Source organism: Malurus melanocephalus, unplaced genomic scaffold (genome assembly GCF_030028575.1).
Source record: "Malurus melanocephalus ecotype Western Australia unplaced genomic scaffold, MMel_1.1 scaffold_1054, whole genome shotgun sequence".
In the NCBI taxonomy this organism is placed as follows: domain Eukaryota; kingdom Metazoa; phylum Chordata; class Aves; order Passeriformes; family Maluridae; genus Malurus; species Malurus melanocephalus.
The window spans coordinates 40,882-62,820 of NW_026624286.1; the positions used below are offsets into that span (position 1 = coordinate 40,882).

Genomic DNA, 21,939 nt, shown 5'->3' on the forward strand with positions numbered 1-21,939 from the left:
TAAAGGGTTTAGGAGACTTATCCCAATAAAATCTAACATGTGTTGTTGGATCCAAAGTGGTGTTTTAGGGGGAATGCAGATGTAATTGCTGCCACCTAGAACAACTATAAAGATCTACTTCTCTTGTTTACTCCATAGTTACCTGTGCRTGAATATCTGTGGTGCTCAGATGTACTTTGGCATATTATATTAACAGTTTGCATCAGATATTGTGTGACACAATAAATTCAGAAAGATGCAGATACTGTGATTGGCTTAAGCTAAACCTAAATCCACCATGTTCATTAGAAATACCTTCCTGAAGTTGTTTACCACAGACTTGCTATGAGATRTTATTTTATGTGGAAATGCCCCATGTATTTACAAAAATACAAACACACTGACTTCATGTTGTTCTTTACCTGACTGTAAATGTGAGATTTTTGTGATGGATTGTGGTCATGCCAAATGCCTTAGCTGGARTAGAAAGTATTTCTTGTCTTACTGGGTGATTTCCACTTGAATAACTGCATGTTTGTGTGTTTCCTATTCTAGGATGTGACCTTTACTCCCCCCCACCATTGTTTGCAAAGGGGAAATAGGAAAATGTAACGTAAACTGAAKGCTGTTGTCTTAGTGGAGGAGTTGCTGTTTATCATTAACATGAATTTAACATCTTAAAGATTGAATAGTGCTGCTTTTCCTTCTCACAGTGTTTTTGTTTYTTCCTTCCCCTCCAGCTTTTCTTTTTCATTTAATTAAATCCTGAGAAATACTTTTAGCAGGGAGTATATTCCTGATAGTGTTGCAAAATAAAAATGTTAAAAATTGAGCAAAATTTKGAATTAATTTTTCAAGGAAATGGCAGAGCTTGCCTGCAATCAAATAGATACAAAATGTTGTAAGTTCTTTTTTTGCCACCACAGATGTGCTAAGAAAGCTCAAGCTTTCTTAAAAATCCCAGTTGTAATTTACATTTAGGCTGTAAAGTTAGTGGTACATTGTTATTAAATCAATTTTTTAGAGAGGCATTTCCATTTTGGTAGAATGATGACTTGAAGGGCTGTTCAGTGATTCATTCCTTCATCTTGTATTATRAAGTGTAATGACATTGATAGAGTTGAGAGTTATAAACTACAGATTATTTTGTTCTCTGGTAGAAGAGATGTTTTATGAATCTGTCTTCTTTCTCTGCTCTCAACCATATTTGTGYCACAGCATCTCTCATGTGATACCTCGTGTGATTGTTGTTCTTAGACTGAAGCAAACAGTGGTCTTGTGGGTGATATTTGATTTTCAAACCATCTGGCCCTCCAGGTTTGATTTAGGAGATCAGCATTATTGAATATAATGTAGTTTGGGGTGTTTTTTTTTTAGTTTTTTTTTGGGGGGAGTGTTTTGAGGGTTTTTTTTGGTTTTTTTTTTTGTTTGTAAGTCAGTCATGCTTTACTGTTTAGTTTAATAAAAGGTACTGATGTTTCCTCTCCTGGTGGTTCCTAATATTTTACCAAGAGTTTTATTGCAACCTGTCATATAGCAAAAATAATGTGGCTTTTTTTAAGTATGCCCATAAACTGTGCTAGGCTCACCAGTTTGTACACAGGTGAAGAAGGCCTTGTCTTTGATGGAATTCAGTGGTGAGATTTTTAACCCCTTATAAAATGTTATCTTTATGCAAAAGAGAAAAGCTCTGGTGGATTCTCTTGTGAGGAAATGTAATTTGAACTTTTAACTGAAAGCTCGAATGCAGAATATTTGCAGATTGTCTGGTTTCTGTTCTGTTTTTTGGGGTAAGCCAATGTAACAAGCGTGTTTATTGTCCRCATGAAGCTGAGTGACCAACAAAAGGGAAAACATCAAATTTACAGCACAGAAGCTCTTAACTCCTTGACTGCAATGTCTGAGTGTGTTCACTGACTTTAATGCCCACATTTGGGTGTGAAAGCAGCCTGCCTGCTGCAGAAGGTGCTGCTGCCATATGGATGCTGTTACTTGGGTGGAGTAGTGCCAAAGAGGTTAATAACATTTCCATTGTGCCTACACWCTTCAGATGGCTCACCAGAAACTGATTTAATGACATATTTTTTGTTGCACAGCCAGCAATTGTCTGTTTATTTTCTTTATTRTTTCTTGCTTGGAAAGGTACTGTACAATAACTGAGAATAAACAGAGATCTTCTGTCTTATTGGTAGCAATATTAAAGAAATTCTGAGAGAATTCAAGAAAATTCAAGAAAATTCAAGAGATTAGGTTTTATTTGTAATTTTAAATGTGGCAAGGAAACAAACTAAACAATAAGAAAAACATTTGTAATCACCAAAGTCATTTCACCTGTATATCCAAGACTAACTTGGGGAATGAATGGTAGGACTAGTTAAAYTTTTAATCAACAGCTTTTTTTTTCAGATGTGCTTTTAAAAATACAGTTGTCAGGTTACATTTCAATGCCCCATTCATAGCATTAGCAATTCAAATTGTGTATTTTAAATCCAAACCACTAGGCATTAAATTAAAAAAAAATCTTTGTCCCTTTATTGCAGTAATGAGTTGTACTGTGCCAGTCTCCAGCAGGGCTGTTAATAACTAGCTTTGATTCTGTTTCATGGGTTTTTATGTTACAATTTGGATTGATGGTAATATAAGACTAGGAATAGCTGATTGTGTTGGCATGGGAATGAATGTTCCCCTTGTAGATCAAAATAACTTGAATAGCTTTCGATATTGGATTTCATTCCTAATGTACAAAATGCCTTTTCCAACAGAAAGAGTCTGGTAGCTCAAGTTTGCAAGCTGGGGCACGTTGACTCTCAGGAGTCATGAGGTACAATATTTTTAACAAAATCTCTCAAAAAAGAGAAAGCAGATCTGTATGTCCCAGTTTTACCATTTTATTTTTCTCTTGGTCAAAAAGGGATTTGAGTTTTGGCTGTTAATGTAACAATCTGTTTACCTTGGCAGAGCTGGGCCTAAGACCAACTTTTGTTGGTTAACAAATARAATTAGTTTGAGCTCGCTGTCCATGGAGTGTTTTGTCACATCATGAATCATTGCACGAACTGGGACACGATTTTGGTCCAGTTCCTGAGGACAAACCTAGCCCAGCAGTCCAGGAATCAGAAATGTTTTACTCACAGATGTGAAGCACAGCTCTGATCTGCTTTTTCCTTAACAAACCTGGATCAGTGTTGTCTCTAATATCAGTCCAGCTTCTATGAAGACAAAATTTCACCTCAAAAGAAACAAAAAAGATTACGTTTGACTGGCAGAATGAATTTTTCAAAACACAGTTTGAGAAGGTGGTGTGGTTTAGTATGCTTTAGAAAATGAGGATGTATAAAAACTGCAACTGTGTGAACCTATAAATTGTAAAGCACTTTTAGGCTGTCACAAGCTCTCCAAACTTCAGTGCTGTGATAAATGAGAATTTTGGGCGATCTCAGAATCACCTTCCCATCAGTTTGTCACAGTCTACACATTTGTTAGGTGTGCTTTTACTCCTCTTTCCAAACTGTGCTCTTGGTTTCCTTTGAAGAGCTATTTATAAACATCTTGATTGTGTGGTCCTGTTTTGGTGACTCACATGTCTCTGACAGATTACACACACTTATGTTACAGTAATCAAATTCTCAGAGAGGAGGCAGCTTTTAAAAATATTTATATGTGTTTTTTAATAAGTGGGAATTTTTATGGACAGAGAAAAGCCCGAACAGTAAAGGATTGGGGTTTTTTGTTTGTTTAAACAAGCCTCCAGTAAAACAGAAATGATTGCCCAGCTACAGCTGTCAGTGTGTGAATTAGTGCAAGCCAGACAAACTTCAGGATGTAATTCCAGTGCCTCCAGCCTCCCCAGGCAGCTGCAGAGCCAGGTCAGCAGCCCCATCCTGCCTTTTGGTTTCTAAACAGCAGAGAATGTCTATAACCATGTCATCCTTAAGGGAAAACTGCAAGCACAGCAGCAGATTCTWGAACTCTTTAAAATATGGCACTTAGAGAGTGGGAGACTTGTTTGTCTTCCTTCATTATGTTTTGCTGCAGTCTGGATGCTGAGTGTTTAAAGAATCAAAGTAGGAGCCAGTCTGAATCCCTGCTCCACCATCTCCCCCAAAACAGTTCTCTACCCACCTCCTTCCTKCTTGCTTCAGGAGAGCAAAGCAGTGTGTGAATTGCACTCACAGCAAAATCARAATCAGATTTTAAAACTTCCTAAGTAGGGAGGAGAAATGGCTTGGTACGTGTAAAAAGCTTCGAGTCCTGAAAGGAAGTACATCCTAGTAGGCTGCTTAAAAATGAAGATACAGGGCCTTGCTTTGGAAAGATCCTTCCTGGGGTTCAACCAAAKTGGAAATACCCTGCTAAACAGTCTGAATTTTGCCTTTTCTGAGCCACGGTGCTGTGGARATAAAAATTAGCATTGATGTCTGTACCTTGGTGTCACTGCTTGAATCCAGTAGTGTTTGGAGAGCTCTTGTGTAAATACAGCTTYGGTTGCTCTGGGGTGAAGTGTATGTATGTGTGTATATACACATGTGTATATATATATAAACATATAAAATATTGATGCTAATTTAGGGAGTCTAGTTCATATATTAGAAAGATGTATGTATGTGTGTGTGTATATACATATGTGTGTGTGTATATATATATATATAAACATATAAAATATTGATGCTAATTTAGGGAGTCTGGTTCATACATTAGAAAGATATGTAAAGATTGCTTAGTTAGTTAAACCCTGATGGTTGGGCTTTCCAGATTTTCAAGTCCCTGAGGTTTAAAGAGTCCAAACTCCCAACTTTTCTGAATGAAGGGCAGATGGAGTCTGTGCCTCTTGGTGGTGGGTTTGGAGACTCCCAGAATGTTTTCAGAAAGTCTGAAAACCTGAGGTTTATAACTTCTGATGGCAGCAGGAAGGCTCCTGYTCAAGATCTGCAATTAGGGAACAGATTCAATGCGTTTGCAGGTGACAGGGGCATGGGTGCTCCATCCAGTGAAGCACCATGGCAAATCTGAGCCGTGCAGAAGTAGGAGAAAGTGGGACATGGTAAGAATAGGGCAATTCCCTGCTGGGGGTGTTGGAGACTCCCATCTGCTGACCTGACCATCTAGAGAGGTTTGTTGGCTGCCAGGAGCTGAGATCTGGAGCACTGTGGCAATTCTGCCAAAGCTTGTTTGGCTTCAGACTGCTGCTCCCTGTGTTCTCCCATGCAGGTTTCAGTGATACTGCCTGAAGTGATAAGGAATTATCAGCAGTGACTGATTGTGTGGCTCTGGGGTGATGACCAAGCGTGTGGGACACTGGCAATCAGGGTGTCACGATCTGCTTAACCCAAGCGGGAGTCGTGAGGGTTCGTTATCTGAATCTCAGAGTGCGAAAGAAACGAGGGGCAAGTATATATATTTTAAATAATCATGAACAATTTATTGGATTTTTGTGATAGAAGAGGGTGAGAGAGAGACGGAAAAAGAGTGGGTTTATAGCTACCAAATGGCTCAGATGAGTCCGCACGATCCGAATTCAGTGGATGTCGCCGACAGTCCATTGGGGGGGATCCCATCAGGGTCTTTTCAGAGAGACTTTTTATAGTCCTTTTGAAAGCGGGTGGCAGCAGGCAGGGGGTTGTGAAGTATGGAAAAACCAACCAAGAGGTGGGGAAAGAATGTCCATTGTTCCATGAGGTGTGCAGCATGGGCTGTGGGCTGTACCGTTCTCTTTCCGTCTCCACGTCAGAAGCAGCGCAGCCATCCATGGTTTACACGCTGTACCTTCCAGCCTAGGAGCTGGAAACTTGGCAGTCATCCCACCTTGATCTGGCTGGGACTCCTTTAAGCAAAAGTGCCCCTTTCTTCCCCTTGGGGTTCCTTTTTTTTGGGGGTGTTCAGTCTTCGATGATTGTGAGACAGTCAAAGGTCTTCTGTAGGGTTTCTTACACAAGGGTCTCCCTGATATTTGGGTGAGAGCAAAGGGCGTTGGGATGAGTGGACAGACCCTGTGGGTGAGCTGGAGTGGCATCAGCAACACAGTTCTGGTTTAATGATCATGAGACTCTTTTTGAGGATTGCTTGGAAAAGGTGGGATTCAGCTGACTAGGGCAAAGGCATCTTTGCTAGCTGTCTTATGAGAAATTGGTGGACCAGGTTGGCAAARAAAATGTGATACAAACAGTGGGAACCTTGCAATTAAAAACATCAGGACTGAAGGGGGCCATKTCCAASCATAYCCACATAAACAARGAAGTGCTTTCCAGAATTACAGTGRAAACTCTGCTTCTCTTTCTGGGAAGCCAGTGTGGCTGGTTGCCTCTCTGAAATACCTGTGTTTTCATGCATACAGCATAAGACTCTGAGCATCCTGTGCTTTAATTGTTTCTGCTTTGAATGAAGGGATTGGTCTGCAGAGATGCCTTCCAGCCTCAAAAGTTGTGTGATTAGTGGTTAGTGGTTTGTACTTCACGTGCAAGCTGATAATAAATGAAATACTACTAGGGGCTGTGCTGGAACTTGTTCTGTCTTAACATCTTTTTCAATTTCTGGAGAAGGCAGTGGAGCATCTTCTCCTCAAGTCTGTGATTGCTGCCGAATTGGGGGAACAGTTCATGTGCTAAAGAACAAGTGGACCTGATCTAGAGGAACTCCAATTGTGTGTCCTGGAGAAGAGAAGTTGGGAGGCCCTAATATCAGCCTTACAAAGCCCACCAGTAGGTTATCAGGAAGGTGGAGTTGGTTCACAGTGGGACAAGACCAGTGRGTGAAAACTGGTACAAGAAAGGCTCCAACAGACTGGGGAGAGAAAACCTTGAGAACCTTTTTCTCAGTCAAGCAGAGGAGCAGATTCTCCTGCGTGCCCTACCCACCTCTGTCCTTGGAGRTTTTCAAGACCCATGTGGGCAAAGCCCYGAGTAATCTGGTTTGAYCTCAGAGCAGAAAGCTAAACTGGAGACGTGAGGTCCCTCTCAGCCTGAATGACTGATTTTTCAGTCRAGTTTCTGTGATAAATTTTTCATGTTCTGTTTGCATCTCAGCTTATAATGTGTGGTGCCACTTTTCTCTTGCTGTTGATGATGTAGTTTAGCAGGTCTCTTGTAAACTGGTTTTATAATGGTTTTTGACTTCACAGAAGAAGTAATAGAGGAATATTATAAGCCATAAATTGTGCTTGGTATGTATCCAAAAGTCAGAGCACTGCTTTAGCTATGACTTGCAGGCTCTGGAGGAGGGACAGAGATGTTCAGCATTGTGACTGTGTGACATTTTGGGGGTGGAAAGAAGTAACTCTGCTTTCGTGTCAACTAAATTCAGTTTAGTATGCAGGGTTTGTTATTTAGGCAGAAGCTTTTTGCTGCCTGTGGTGTAATGGTTGRGTTTGCTTTGTGAGCTGGTATTGCCTGTTTGCAGGGTTTTATGGCACAGTCATTTCTGCAGAAAGCAGATGCCTGTTCCTAGCTCTCACTTTGCTGTTTTAGTGGTTGAAGTGCCCCACATTTGGTGGAATGTCTTGAGATTTTCCTTTCACTGAAGGAAACAGGAGTCAGGCTTTACAGATGTGACTATCCCAGAGCTCTCCAGTCCCGTTCATCCCAGCAGATGTTTGATGAACCACTGAAAATCGCTGTGCCTATTCCATATTGAATACCCCAGGTGTATTCGTTTTGATTCTCTGAAGGAATTTTGCTCTGTTTATGACTTCCTTAATTCTCTGCCACAGACTTTGTTTTGTGCATTTTTGAAGGGATGGGGACACCTCTTGGGAAAAGGGATGCCCATATAATGGTAGCAAGTTTATAATGCAGCTCTGMTTACAGGCATTCAGAGCAGTAGAGGTATTTCATCTTAATTCTCTGATGCTCAGTCACAARTGAAAGTAAATCTCCTTTTGATGAAACCCTGTGAGGGCACGTCCATGCAGCAAAGTGTTGCACTTCTATATAGACAACAGTGAAACTCATCACAATGCAAAAAAATCTTGTTAAATGCTCTTTAGGGTGATAGTGATGTATTTAGCAGGGTAGTTGCAGTGGCTTGGGATGCTTMTGAATTTGAGAACATTGCCTTATTTATTTCCTTATGAAATCAAGTGCTTTGGAAGTCRTGTGAGCAAAAGGTACAACTTTGTCCAAGAAATAAAAATAAACTTTGTAACGCTGCCAGAATAAATATTGCTGAAGCTTTCCTTTAAAAAGAAAAGAAAAATGTGCGTTATTTGTTGCCTTAACCATGATGAGCTTTTGTGTGTGTTTTTTCACTTTGGTTCTCTTTAGAGGTGAGCCACAGAGTGTTACCATTTTATGTTGTCTATTTGATGCACTCTCTTGCTTAAGTTGATTGTAATACTTTCACTGAGAATATATAACTGCTTTGGTGTTTTCTTACGCCTTTGGAAAGCAGGAAAATTTTGATGTAGTCAATAATGAAAGTATAATAATAATAATAATAAGTGTACGTGTGTGTTTCTGTTTTAGTGGAGGCCATAGTGGAGTTTGACTACAAAGCTCAACATGACGATGAGCTGACGATCACTGTAGGTGACATCATCACCAACATCAAGAAGGATGATGGAGGATGGTGGGAAGGACAGCTCAAAGGCAGAAGAGGTTTGTTCCCTGACAACTTTGTAAGAGTGAGTACAAAGTGGAACTGTTCTTGTGTGTATAAGCTTTATGTACTGATTTTTTCAGTATCAGCCTTTATATCATGATATCTCTTCTATCCAAAAGCATGATATATTTTATATACACATACATTGCATATGTGCAATATAATACAATGCTCTGTTGAGCTAGTGTTACCAAGAAAAGATTACTTCCTTTGCAAAGTCAAGCTGAAAATAAAAGAAGCTGCCCCTACATTTCTTTGCTGTTCAGTGATATTTGACTTTGTGAACAAAGTGRTCACTCTAGAACAGCTTATAGGTCATTGCATTTAAAATATTTTCTCTTCTCTGTAACTGATTCTGCTTTCCCTAAATGCTTTCTTGAGTTTTATAAAAGCTTTTTTTTATGCATATTTATTCCTGGRTAAAMTAGTTGAGAATAATCAGATTTTTCCACAAAGTTGCCTATAAAAGCTTTTAAAAAATCATTAATTTGTATCCATGTAATATACCAAATAACTTGCAGTAATCCTTCTTTTAGGAGAGGTTTAGAAACAAATTACTGTTTTTGCTGGGCATGTGTGTGCACACATATGTCTGCACATATGAAGCCAGCTATTAGTACATCTGGGCCTCCTTGCTTTGTCATTGCAGACCTAGGTTGGTAATTTCTATAAATCTTTATAAACTTGGCTCTSCACTATTGAAAAGAGAGCAAGAACTACAACAAATTACAAGAATTGATTTTATGTTAAATCTTTTAGTACAACTTCAGAGGATCTTTGGTACATTCCCTTTTCTAAGGGTAAAAAAATGTCTTTTTTTTTTAACTTCTTCTAACTGTAAGCCTGTTGTGTGTTTAGACATATGGACATAATGAAGTAATTTCATTTTGCTTCAGTAGTGCTGCATATGGCAATTGGGTAATTCGGGGAAGTGGTCTGGTTGCAAATTTTGCCAGCTCACCATGGGCTTGTGGGGTGGAACGGGAGCCTTTGGGGTAGGGGAAAAAAACTATTTTGATACTTGTTGTGTATTGTAATGTTTTTCTGCTTGAACTCTGACAAACTGTGGGACAAATGTGGACTTCCTCTGATTTGTATTTGAAATCTTTGGCTGATTTTAGGAGGTGTTGGATTTAGTGTTCTAAACAAATGCGTCTTATAAATATCTGTAATGGAAATAAAATAAGATTTACAAGTTGTCCCTGGTAGTACCTAATTTTAAGGCCTCTTCTTTCCAAAATGACTTCGAACTGTGGCATCCTGTCACATAATTGAAATATAAATAGCTTTTTCTCAATAGAAAGTTCTAAAAAAACCATAAATGGTTTACATTTTGTCTTCTCATGAAATACCACTCCCTGCTCTTTCCTTCCTGCCCTCCTTTTTTTTTTTTTTTTTTTTTTTTCTATTTTAATCAGCATCCAGGGCTGATTAAACATCATTATGATGTTTTTTGTAGCCTAGCATTTTGTCTCTGAGTTAGGTAAGATGGAGTGGAAGATACACCCTTACTTAGAGTTAATGAATCGCTTGAGTGAAAACCTTTTTCTTGTTTTTGTTGTGTAAATATGGAGAGCTGTTGTCAAAATAGCAATCCTATTCAAAAGCTTGTTGAAATTTGAAATTCTGGCCAGTAAGATTGTAAGTAATGGCAAACTTTCTCTTGATTATGGAAAATTTTTAACAAGTGAATGCAGTGTTGAGCTCACCAGCAGTCAGCTCATGCCCCACTGCCAAAGTGTGTGCAAAAAGCAATGCTAGGCATGAGTAGTGGACTTGAACACAACTCCAAATTCCTATTTCTTATCAAAATTGGTTCTRAGAGTAGTTGAGAAAGTTATTCAAAGGTTAAAAACTATAAATCAAATTCTTGAGGTACTTTGCGTTCTTCCTTCAAGTGGTGGGAATAATTTCTTATGGAGAAGAGCTTTTCCTTCCTGTGATTTTGTTTCCTTTTGAATAAATTCATGAGGATGTTCCAAATAAACTGTTGTGGTTTGCAAAAATTGAATGTTTGGGCTGAAATGAAATGATGGTATTAACACTGTAAAGAGTCCTGAATGGTTTGTGTTCGCATTTGTGCACAGATTCTGGAAGTGCAGTTTGGAAGRAAAGAGGTAGAAATCAGAAATGGAAAAATTCAGGAAATGCAGTATATTGTAATGTGTATGAAAAGACATTCATGTGAAGTGTTATTTAACAAATGAAACCCCATATTTTCCAAGGGAATGTGAAATAGGTTGTGAATGTGGAAAAGACTTTTGGAGTTGCTTGTACCAAAAGTGTTTTTAAATTTCTTGGAATAAATTCAAATGAGGAGACCATTGAAGAGTTGTCTGAACTCAGAGAAAGAGGAAAGGGGAGGTAGCAATGCTATATGTGAAGAACATACGCAGTTGTTTTTTTTCAAGGGACTTTCTCTACGAAGTTTTATCAGAGGTGCTTCCTGTTCTTGAGTCTACAAAACAACTGCTCTGAATTTGTTGTATATTTATACAAACAGCGACAAAAAAGACAGATTCATACCCTGCTGATGCTCTGAAATTCAATATGCAAGGTGTAACGGAAAAGGTATTTGARATTTATTTTCTGTTTCTGTTTTCATTGCTTACTAGTCTGCAGCTATGGCCCCTCGGAAGATTTTGCGGAAGAAGTTTCTCTAAATATGAGAAAAATCTTTAAGATCTGGTTTATCTCTGTMAACATTTGAATATTCTTTTGTTAGAGATAACAGTGCTGAATGTATCATAAGAAATGAGTGAAAGTGTGTCTGGTTATCATGTTTTTCTGTTTTCTTTCAATTTTTCAGGTAGAGAAATAGAAGTATGAATGGAGAATTATGTTCCTGGTGTCTGTTTTAGTTCTCAGTTATGCAGCTGAGAAAGAGGAGGTTTCAGGTGTGGGTGCAGTGTTGTTCATTTATATGGTATAAAGTTGGTTTTCGATATCTTTTCTAACTTGAAAACTTGAACTTGAAATCCATGCTCTGCAGTGTAAAACTGTTGGTAAGTGAGAGAGATGGATTTTGCYGATAGCAGATGAAGATGTAGAAAGCAGGAAGCTGATGCAGAGCCATGTTTGCTGGYTTTAATTTTCAAAGTCACTTCTGTGTGGGATTGAATGGCGTTACACTGATAAACTGAATTTGCTGCATGTAACAACCTTAAAGCTTCTCTGTACTCCAGAGGACTTGCCAATATTGCTGGCAGAATCGGAGAGGTGAATTTGTCTTAAGAAGTGTAGTGGTACTTTTTCTGAAATTCTGGTGAATAACTTGTGTTTTAGAATYGGTGAAACAGGACAGGGACTTTGTGTGGCTGCACTGCTGCCTGGGATCAGAAAAGCAACCTGAATTTCTTGTTTTGCAAGTAGAATACAATCTTTAAATAGTACCCATTGGTTGTGGGATGTCAGGGATGTTCATGCTGAATCACCAGTACACGGTGAAGATCCTTACCTGTTGCTTGTCATTTAATTTTCTTCGTTGTGGTTTAAATTTTAAATTTTCTTCTTGTGGTTTGTTTGTTTTTATCACAACCAGCCAGAGGTTGCAGAGGGACTGTGAGTGATTTCTTGGGTTTCCTATGTCACACACCCCTACTCATCCCTGTCCATAAAACCTTTTGTAAGATTCCTCCTGTGCAGCAGTAATTTGGCTGCTGGGCAGATGTCGTGGTTTGAACGAACTAAACAGGAGCAAAACACTCCCAAGTTCCAGCAAACCTCCCCCCCTCTCTTTTCCCCACCTGGGTCCTGGAGACAAACTTTTCCACAGAGAGGAAAGTGAAAAGAAAAGGGGAAAAAAAACCCTATTTATTTAAAATTATAAAAACAAAAAAAAAAAACCATGTGGAATCAGCTGTTAGATCCCAAAGCCTTTTGATTTGGTGTCTTGGCAGGAATTTGCAATTCAGCCAATGATCTTTTTTGTTTTGTAAATCTTATAGGAATACTGTCTACATATTTGTTTTCAGGAAATGTTTTAGATTGTGGGTTCCTCACTGAATGGAGTCAGGAGTACCGGCTTCTTATCCCAAGTTTTGGGTATGGCCATTAAACTTGTTAATGGTGAAATGCAAGAGAATATAATTATGTGAAAATGTTRTTTCTTTAAGCTTTTGTTGCTGTCAACAGCCATTAGGATTTTGTGAGGAGGATTTGTTTTGAAGGGAGGGGTTACTCAGGGGAGTGAGGTGGTGTGGAAAAGGGAGGAAAAATGGTGGTTCAGCTGTTGGATGTTTTGTGGGAATTGGCCTGTAAACATTTTATGAAATATTTAAAAGTAAGAGGGTTTTAAATACGTGCAGGAGTCACAGAGTGACCAAACAGCAATGTGAAGCTTCAGTGTTAAGGTGTTGACTAGTTTTTAGTGACTAATACATTATATTATATATAATACATTATATACATTACATTATATTATTATAATACATTATATTGCAAAAAGTTACCTTCTGAAAAGATGGTGGCTTATTTTAAATAATTATATATTGATGGAACTGATGGAAATTCTGTCATGGACCCAACTCCTCCCATGGCAGGGGGACTTGAGCTAAATTATCTTTAAGGTCTYTTCCAACCCCTAACYATTCTATGATTTTATGAAATTTACAGACTTGAGAACAAAATTTATTACTTTTCATTCTTTATGCAGTTTAATTGCTGATGTCTAAAACATTCTTATTTAAGTATATATAATGCTGCTTTACTGATAGAGTTAATGCAGGTAATATCAATTAATATACAAAGAAGACTCAATTATTTCCTCTTCTTGTTGAGATTGTCTTTTGTAGTTTTAAGAAAACCTCAGTAGAGTATTCCTGTTTAAATTTGCTGTTGTTTAAWTTGTAAATTACARAAAACCCAATTTGGGCTAAAAGAGMAATGAGTATTTTTTTTTGTTCCCTTCCTGAAACTCCAAGCCATGAGAAGAATCTAATCAGAGATTGAAACAAGAACCCAAAATGCCMTCTAGAAGTTATCTTTTCAAATAAATAACTTCTCTGGAGCTATAATATAACAATTCTTTAAAGTAGCTTCCATTTATTAGAATTTAGTTATATATTATTATTTGAAATGTGTGTTATACAGAGAATTCAATGTGGTTTTGGCAATACCCTCTTAAAATAGTCATAAGGGTTTATAAAATTGGCAGRATTAGATGGTTCATGGCATTTCTTCAACCTAGTCCTAAAGGGTTGTGGGRCAAAAGGAAAATATTCTAAACTTATACTGTCTCTTTTCTGAAATCAATTCTCTTTTCTTATTTTTCCCTCTCTGGCAACCTTACAAGCTCCGGATGTTTTTATTTTCTCATAGATTGAGTGTGGGTGGATTTGTTGGTAATCTCATATTTTGGTGTGATTCATTTTCACACTTGCTCTGGCCATTGTTTTACTGTTGGATGAGGCTGCTGTGAGAAATCCTTCTGTGTAGGTAGAATTGCAGAGCTGCTCAGCAGTATTTGCATACAAATGCTCTTGCAAAACATTTTTTGGATTTTAAGAGAGCACAGCTGTGTATCTGATTTTTCCTGACAGGAGCAAAAAGCTCATTAAAATTCTTAAAACACAAGTTCCTAGAAATTGAATTACTTCAGTCTCACTGTTGTTTGAAGCTAACATGAGAATACTTGTCAATACTTCCACCTTGTTTGCAGTTTAATTACAAAGATGGATTCCCTCAAGTTTAGGAAATGTTATTTGATTTTAATGATTTTAATATTTGTTTGCAAAAGAGGGTATAAGAGAAACASTATTCTGAAAACCTGTGGCATACCTACAGTGTTTAATAATAATAGTGAAGGGTTGTGCTTCAGTCTTATTCTGCCAAATAGTCCATTTACAGAGTTAGAAAAATACAGCCTGGATCTGGACTTCATCTCCTGATTGTGTTTCAGTTTATAGCATTAACAGCAAGAACAAAGATGAGAGCAAGAGGAGCACGTAGAAAAAAGAAAGCTCTCAGAGATTATTGCTCTAACTGCTGCTGCCATGATTTAAAAATACTCCTTAGTTCATTTTAGTTAATAGTAAATATGTGTGGATAAGTGGGGTTTGTTTAGTGGTGTTGATTTTTAATTTATTTGGATTTTTGTTGTTGTATTTGAGGTTTACATCTGTGTACAGAAGAGCTGTTTTTTTGTGAGGTTTTATGTATAGACCATGTAACAGTTTTTGTGTTTGTATGGAGTGCACAGCAGCTGGAATGATGAACTATTTGCTGTTGGAAGTAGTATTTGATTAAATTAGGTATCTTTGTATTCTGTAAGTGCTGCAATTTCCTCCTAGAATCTTTTGGGAACTGTTTGGGAAGCTGATGGTGAAGACAGTCCTTAAAGGGTTCACCATTTCCTGCTGTCACCTAATTATGTGCTCTACCAGAATTTCACTGGCACTGTTAGAAAAATCAAATATGACAGAGAATATCAGAGCAGTTTCAGTTTATGAGCAGAGAACGTGTTATTCTCTTCAGAGCTGGAAAAAACTGAGTGTATGTAAGCTCTTAATCCTTATTTTTTTGGCTTTGCTACAGCCATATGAAATATATTATTGTTTATATATAGACACTTCAGTTACTTGGAAAATACAAAGGTTCAGGTAAACCACCATCATGTAGGGTGGGTTATTTACTCACTCTGACTTCAGATTTCTTCAGTGATGGATATTTAGCACCAGTGGTTGTGTGGGAGGTGGTGAGGGGTGGAAGGAAAACAACTGGAGCATACATTTTTAAAAATAACAGTGGTACTTCCCACCCAGGGAGGAGGAACAAGGCAAACCTTTCATTTTTACAGAAGGTGGTCATGACTTCTGCTTTTATTGATTTATTTATTTTTTTTTACCTGACTGGGAATGTTGAGAGAAATGAATGCATCACAAGCCATTCAAGAATGTGCARGGGATTGAGTGTGTGTATTTGGTGCTTCACAAAACCTTGATYTGTCCATTTTCAGTCACTTTTTGAAATACTGAGCCAGTACTCGTTCTTCCAGAGAGCTTGTGTTTGCCTTCTCAGAGGCAATAGGCCAGGATTATCAAAAGCCCTGATTAAAAACACCCTTCCAACAGATAATGTCTCTAAAACAGAAACTTCTTTCATAATTGCCATGGCTGCTTAAGGTTACAATCTACTGCCATTATTTTGGCTAATTTATGATAACCAACTTACCTAAGCCTTGGTTTCCCTTTTAAACATTCTTTGGTGTATTAAGGCAGCCTGATCTATCTGTTGATACTTACTTAATAATCATTAACATAAACCAAATGAAAATATTTTTTAATCCTTTTGGCTGAAAATTATTCTCTTCCTATTTGGAGCCGAGAGCATTGCATCATTCAACTTTCCTTTTGCTACCTGTGTTTATCAGCTTTTTGATAGCTTGAAGGATTTTTTCATTTTGTTCCCTCACCCCAAACTTTCTTCACMAACTGGCCCAATGAAGGCCTAATAATAATTAAAAGGTAGAAGAGAGTAAGATGCAAATCTTTGTGTTTTCTTTATGCTTCCCTAATGTTCCATGCTTCAATTTTATTGTATCAAAATGTAATTTGCTCCTCCTTTAAAAGTCCCTCTTAGTAAACCTAAGTTATTCTCCTTCTGGGATTGAATTAGAGAAATATGGATGGAAAAATGCTTCTAATTCAGAGCTACCACAGTGTCTATCTTGAATAAAAAATAGCTAAAATTCACCCACCCAAAAGCTGTATCTATGTCTTTTATGTAGCTTTCAACAAATTTTTTAAATCTTCCCTTTTGTTTTAGAGGAGTCTCGTTCTAAAACTTCATTGAATAGTTGCTATATAATTTGTTTCAKGAAATAAAGTACTTATAAGTGGAACTACCTGAAATGTAATGTTGTGCAGGTAAAAAGGACATATGGTTAGGTTTTTATTTCTCTTCCCACACAAATTCCTAATTTGTGACCTTCAGTTGATTTCYAGCTCTCTGTCCTGTACTTGCTGTAATTACCCTTCTTTGACTCTTCAAACTGAGAGAACCTGAAGGCCTGTGGTTGTGAATTTGAGTTYACAGATTACAAAATCACAGAATATTCTGARTTGGAAGGYACCCACAAGGATCATCAAGTCCAGCTCTTMAGTGAATGGYSCATGTGGGGATTAAACCCACAACCTTGGTTTTATGAGCCCTCATGAASAGATTTTCACAATTAGTGGTTCATTCAAAAGCAAAAACTGGTTTATTGCTGACGTTTTGTAGAAGTACAGAATGTTAAAGTAAAATCCTGGAAGGAGTTAGGATTTGAGAGATTTGATTTGATTATCTTGCTGTGAAATGTTGGCAGAATTTTTCCCTGCAGAAGAAGAGATAAGTACTTAGAAACCTCCTTTCAGTGGTTCAGTGAAGTTGATGGAATGACAAGGAGGATACAACTCTTTACATGCACCAGTGCTTGTGGCACTGAGCACTGCATTTCATAATCCTTAATTGCTCTGTGGTTCTGCACAGAAAACTTTCTGATTTCTGTATTGTCAGCCCATATGTTTTTTGAACTTCTGCAGCCTGTCATTCAATGGGAAATTTTTTTAGAGACTAGTCAAACTGGTGGACATCAGAGAAAAAAATCTGAGTAAGTAGAGGGAGAAAAATGCCTCATTAAACTGTAAAATAAAAGCTCTTTCTCCAAGTGTAATCTCTTTCCAGGTGTTTTCAGCAATCCATATATGTGTGTCCATGCAGTAGGCATATGCATGATATATGTGTGTTTTATGCTGAAATAAACACTGGGTCTAAACCCAGAACAGACAGGTTAAGGTTTAAGAAATTATTTTTAAGGGGACTTTCATTTTACAGAATAAAGAAAGGAAATTTATTCTCTGGTGTCCATTAATTCAACCTTTTTTTACTGCACTAAGCAATTGTATGAGGATGGCTTTTTTTTATATATGAGAGTTTRTGCAAGGAAGTAGCATGTGATCCTTGCCTTTCTGAGCCCTGATGACACTTGCAGTGACACTGGAATATTGACCCCATTTCTTTGTGCTGGGATTGTTACCATTGCTTTGTTTCCTTAGTGAACATTCAGATATTTGGAAAATGGTAGTTCTTTGTTGGATCTTTTAAACCTGAGTGTGCTGTACTCGCAGTAGGTTTTCTTTAGGACTCATGTGTTTCTATGAGAAGCTGCCCTTCTCTTCCCACTTTCCCACCCCACAGCTTCTGTGTGGGTTTTGTTTTCTCATCAAGCTGAAACTGGACCTACAAGTTCCAGGGCTGAAGAATTCCTCCAGGGCATTCTTGCTCCTGCCTGGATTTTCTCGTGATGTGTTGGTAACCTGCCTCTCCAATCTCTGCACCATGTCCTTCTGCTGTCAAATTGCAGCTCCATGGCACTGGGAATTGGAAAGAATGAGAGAAAATATTTCTGTTTGACAGAGGTTTTTATTTGAAGATTGGTTTTATTAGTGCAGGCTCTCTTGGTCTCATCTTTGAGCTCGTCTGTACAAAAATAAGTTTCTCATCCCACCATGAAGGGAAGGATATTATGGGGAAGGAAAAGACAGTCAAAGAGATGGGATTTGAGTTTTGACAACCAGCAGCACCAGCATTTGCTAATGAGTGCTAACAGATGTATTTTTTTCCTACTGATGTTTTCAGACATTCATGAAGTGMAAACAGGATTTACAGGGAGAGGCTAAATTACTATCTCTCACTAGATTGCGTTGTTGGAAAAACTGACTGGGCTCCCACACTCAGTGTCCCCTCATCAGATCTGGCAACAAGCAATGAAATGAAAGATAAATACTGGCTGCAGGCACTTGTTTTTAGTTAAAGCCAATTCATATTARCTGGTTGGACTGCTTGAGAGAAAAGGGAAGTGTGCGTCACTGGAGCCTGATATAGAGTAGCAGAGGGAGAGGTGAATTGAAACAGCATTTTTGATATTGTGTTGCCATTATAGTGACTCCCCCATTTGACTGAGCATCATCTCAAAGTAGTGAGATTTGGCATTCTTGCTGCTGTCAGGGAAATGCTGTGAACAGGACTTGTGGAAGGTGTCACATGCAATAGGGTGATTAACTACAAGTGCCYTTCTAGGTGTGCAAAAGAAAATGTCAGACAACACAGGAATTGTCTGGTGAACATCCTTTGGTGGCACTAACAGAGCTCCTTGATTTTTGTGATGTTAACAGTGGCCACTGGAGATTTTCTTTTTCTTTTGCTCTGAATGTAAGTGCCTTTTGATGAGGAGCAAAAATGCCTGGCCTAAGATAATACAAAACCAGATTTTTCTTTGTGAACATTATGGATGATGTGCCTCACCTGTGATGGGAACTTGCACCTCCTGCTCTGGTGTAGCACGGTTTTTTCATGCTCATAAGTGTGAAATGCTGCAATTCTGCCGAGTAAAACCCTTCCCAGACAGCAAACAGGCTGTACCAGTAAAAGCTCRATCAGCTAAACCAGTTCAGCTGCTTTAGTCTCAGTTCTGGGCTTCTGCTGGTTCAATCACCAATCACACCTGCTCCTCTCCCTGCTTCAGCTGTGCTGCCAAAAGTTTGCAAATTGGTACCGTTTTGGGAAATTCCACTGTGGTTTTTAACATATATAGCACATTGTTGCACTGTMGTATTTTCCTTTCCTCCCCTTCTCCTTTTGTATCTTTTTTTTTCTTCCACTCCAAGGAATTTACAGCTATGCCTTTTAGCTATATGTACCTGCTCTTGGATGTAGTTATTAGCCACCTGCCTCTCTTGGAAGAGAGAAGTTTAGGGTTTGAATTCTTTAACTGGAAGAGAGTAGTTAATATTCAGATTTTATTCTCAAGTGAAAGGGCTAGAATRAATAATGACAGCCGTGGAAGCTGTGTGAGATACTTGGACAGCATTTAAGATCCAAACACCTATTGCTTTTTCAAAAAACATTAGYATTAACTGTGGGTTTGTAATCAACTTTTAGCAGATGAGACAACTGGAGAGGAGTGAATGGACAATTTCTCCAGCATTTTTTAAGTGAAAAAAATAGCTACAGGGTATCAGAAAAGCTTCTTTAAGGTGCACCCATAGTAAGCTAACTTCACTGTACAGACCATCACAGGAAGTGTAGCTAAGGCACCAATTTGCACTGTTTGAAATGTTAATGAAGCATTTTTGTGCACTGCAGAAACCATCACTATGCTAGCACAAAACCAAAATTGTGCTCAGTGATGCGTTGCCTTGTGGTTCCTCTCTGCTGGGAGCACTTGTGTGCAGAGAGAAGAGCTGTACACTGGAACTGTGTTCATTGCTGCCATGTGAGTTGGAACATGGTGTGACCAAGCAAAGCTTGAAGAAACAACAGTTTGATCAGGAAATAAAAAGAATAAATAGGAAAAACATGGASTAAATGGGCACAGGACAAACGATGTAAAATCAGGCATCTCTGACAGCATTGTACAAAACAGTGCTGCAGGAAAGTTGGGTGCTTTATTTATATAATATATGGTATTTTTTTTTAGTTTAGTTGCCGAGTTGTATACATGTTCTAAAAAAATACATTTTTAATCTCAAAGGTGGTGTTTTAATTAATCCTGGCTGTGCAACAGTGAGTATTGGGATTGCTTGAATAGTTAGGTCTTACATGGCTTCATTTCTTTTCCTTTAGCTCATGTGAATGCTTTGAATGGTCTTTGTTACAACTGACTGCAAAAGTATAGGTAACTTTATTTGGGGTATTTTAGGTTTAGGAGACCTATTTTTTTTCCTGTGAAATGTCATTGAGTAACTCTAGGTCATAGTTGTTTCCACAGTATAAAGCATTCTCTCCTCTCTCTATCACTGCTGCAACCCAGGCCGATGTGTGAAAAATAAGTGTTACTTCCATTCATACATCATAAAGGTAGTGTAGACAGATCTGCTGTAATGCCTCATCCAGAAGAAAATCTCAGAGGAGATTAAATCGAGACAGAAAATTGATTTTCTYAGAAGAAACCTTGGGGGAGGCTCCTGGGGAATAACAGAAAGCAAAAATCGATCTCTTTTCAAGACRGAAAAGAAAGAGAATTTGGGGAACTCAAGCATCACATTTACCTCTTGGAAGCCATTTCCAAATGTAGGAAGGACAAGAAGCTGGTTGGGAGCTGTCAGTATGGAYTGATGAAAGGGAAGTCATGTCTGAACAACCTGTTGGTTTTCTGCCATGAAATCACTGACCTGCAGGAGTGGATGTTGTTTGTGCTGACCCAGCAAAGCTTTGGTCACTGTCTCCCATCACAAATCAGTGAGGTTGAAAGGAATGAGAAGGGAGTGACTTTACAAACAGACTCTGGGGTGAGATAAGGCTGATATTGGGAGATAGAAAGAAACAATAGGAAGGATTTCCATAAAAAATCTACTGATTGCTTACCCCAGTCTATGTTAATAGACTGCCTGAGCAGAGACACAGAGATGGATATTGAAAGGGGGCAATGGCAAAAAATAGAAGGGGGGTTTCATCAGGCGTTTCGGGGAGCCTGTAACTCTCAAGTACCTCAGCAATGGGGAAAGAGAGAGGGAACTGCGGCCGGGAAATTGGGATAAAAGGAGGCTGCGTCCTCTATGAATTGAGAGACCCCATGGGAAATGGCCATGACCTCTCCCTTTATTCATGAATAAAGTTGTAGGACTCCTCTGTCTCCTTTTTGGACATCAACCTCTGGTGCTTGTGGATTAATTTTCCTAACACCTCTGCTCAGGACCACCCTTCTCCAGCCTCTTGAGGCCCCTGGGAATGGCAGCAGGACTGTCAGGGCAGTCAGACACTTCTCAGTTTTGCATCCCCTTCCAACTCGCTCAGAGGCCTCTCTGCCCCATCATCCCGGTCATTAGTGCAGGCTCTGGGTCATTAGAGCTGCTGCCCACTGGACCCCAGCATTTCAGCCAGCTTTGTCCACTCACCTGAGCTGCACCTTGTTAGGAAAATTAATCCACAAGCACCAGAGGTTGATGTCCAAAAAGGAGACAGAGGATTCCCGCAATTTTATTCATGAATAAAGGGAGAGCTCATGGGCATTTCCCATGGGGCCTCTCCAATTCACAGAGGACGCAGCCTCCTTTTATCCCAATTTCCCGGCTCAGTTCCCTCTCTCTTTCCCCATTGCTGAGGTATTGAGAGGTACAGACTCCCCAAACACCTGATGAAACCCCCCTTCTATCATCCATTGCCCCTTTCAATATCCATCTCTGTGTCTCTGCTCAGGCAGTCTATTAACATAGACTGGGGTGAGCCAATCAGTAGAATTCCTATGCAAATCCTTCCTATTGTTTCTTTCTATCTCCCAATATCTATCTGTCTGTCTATCTATCTATCTATCTATCTATCTATCTATCTATCTATCATCTATCTATCTATCTATCTATCTATCTATCTATCTATCTATCTATCATCTAT

The 21,939-nt window shown here is 38.6% G+C and overlaps 1 protein-coding gene across 1 annotated transcript in view; it reads left to right on the forward strand.

The window, feature by feature from the left end:
* The window catches only part of LOC130586084 (SH3 domain-containing kinase-binding protein 1-like), a 77,161-nt gene that overhangs the window by 15,837 nt on the left and 39,385 nt on the right, over positions 1 to 21,939 (forward strand). The window contains exon 2 of the mRNA XM_057386793.1: positions 8,436 to 8,593. Coding sequence (XP_057242776.1) covers positions 8,436 to 8,593 — 158 coding nt within the window. The remainder of the gene's footprint in view (positions 1 to 8,435; positions 8,594 to 21,939) is intronic.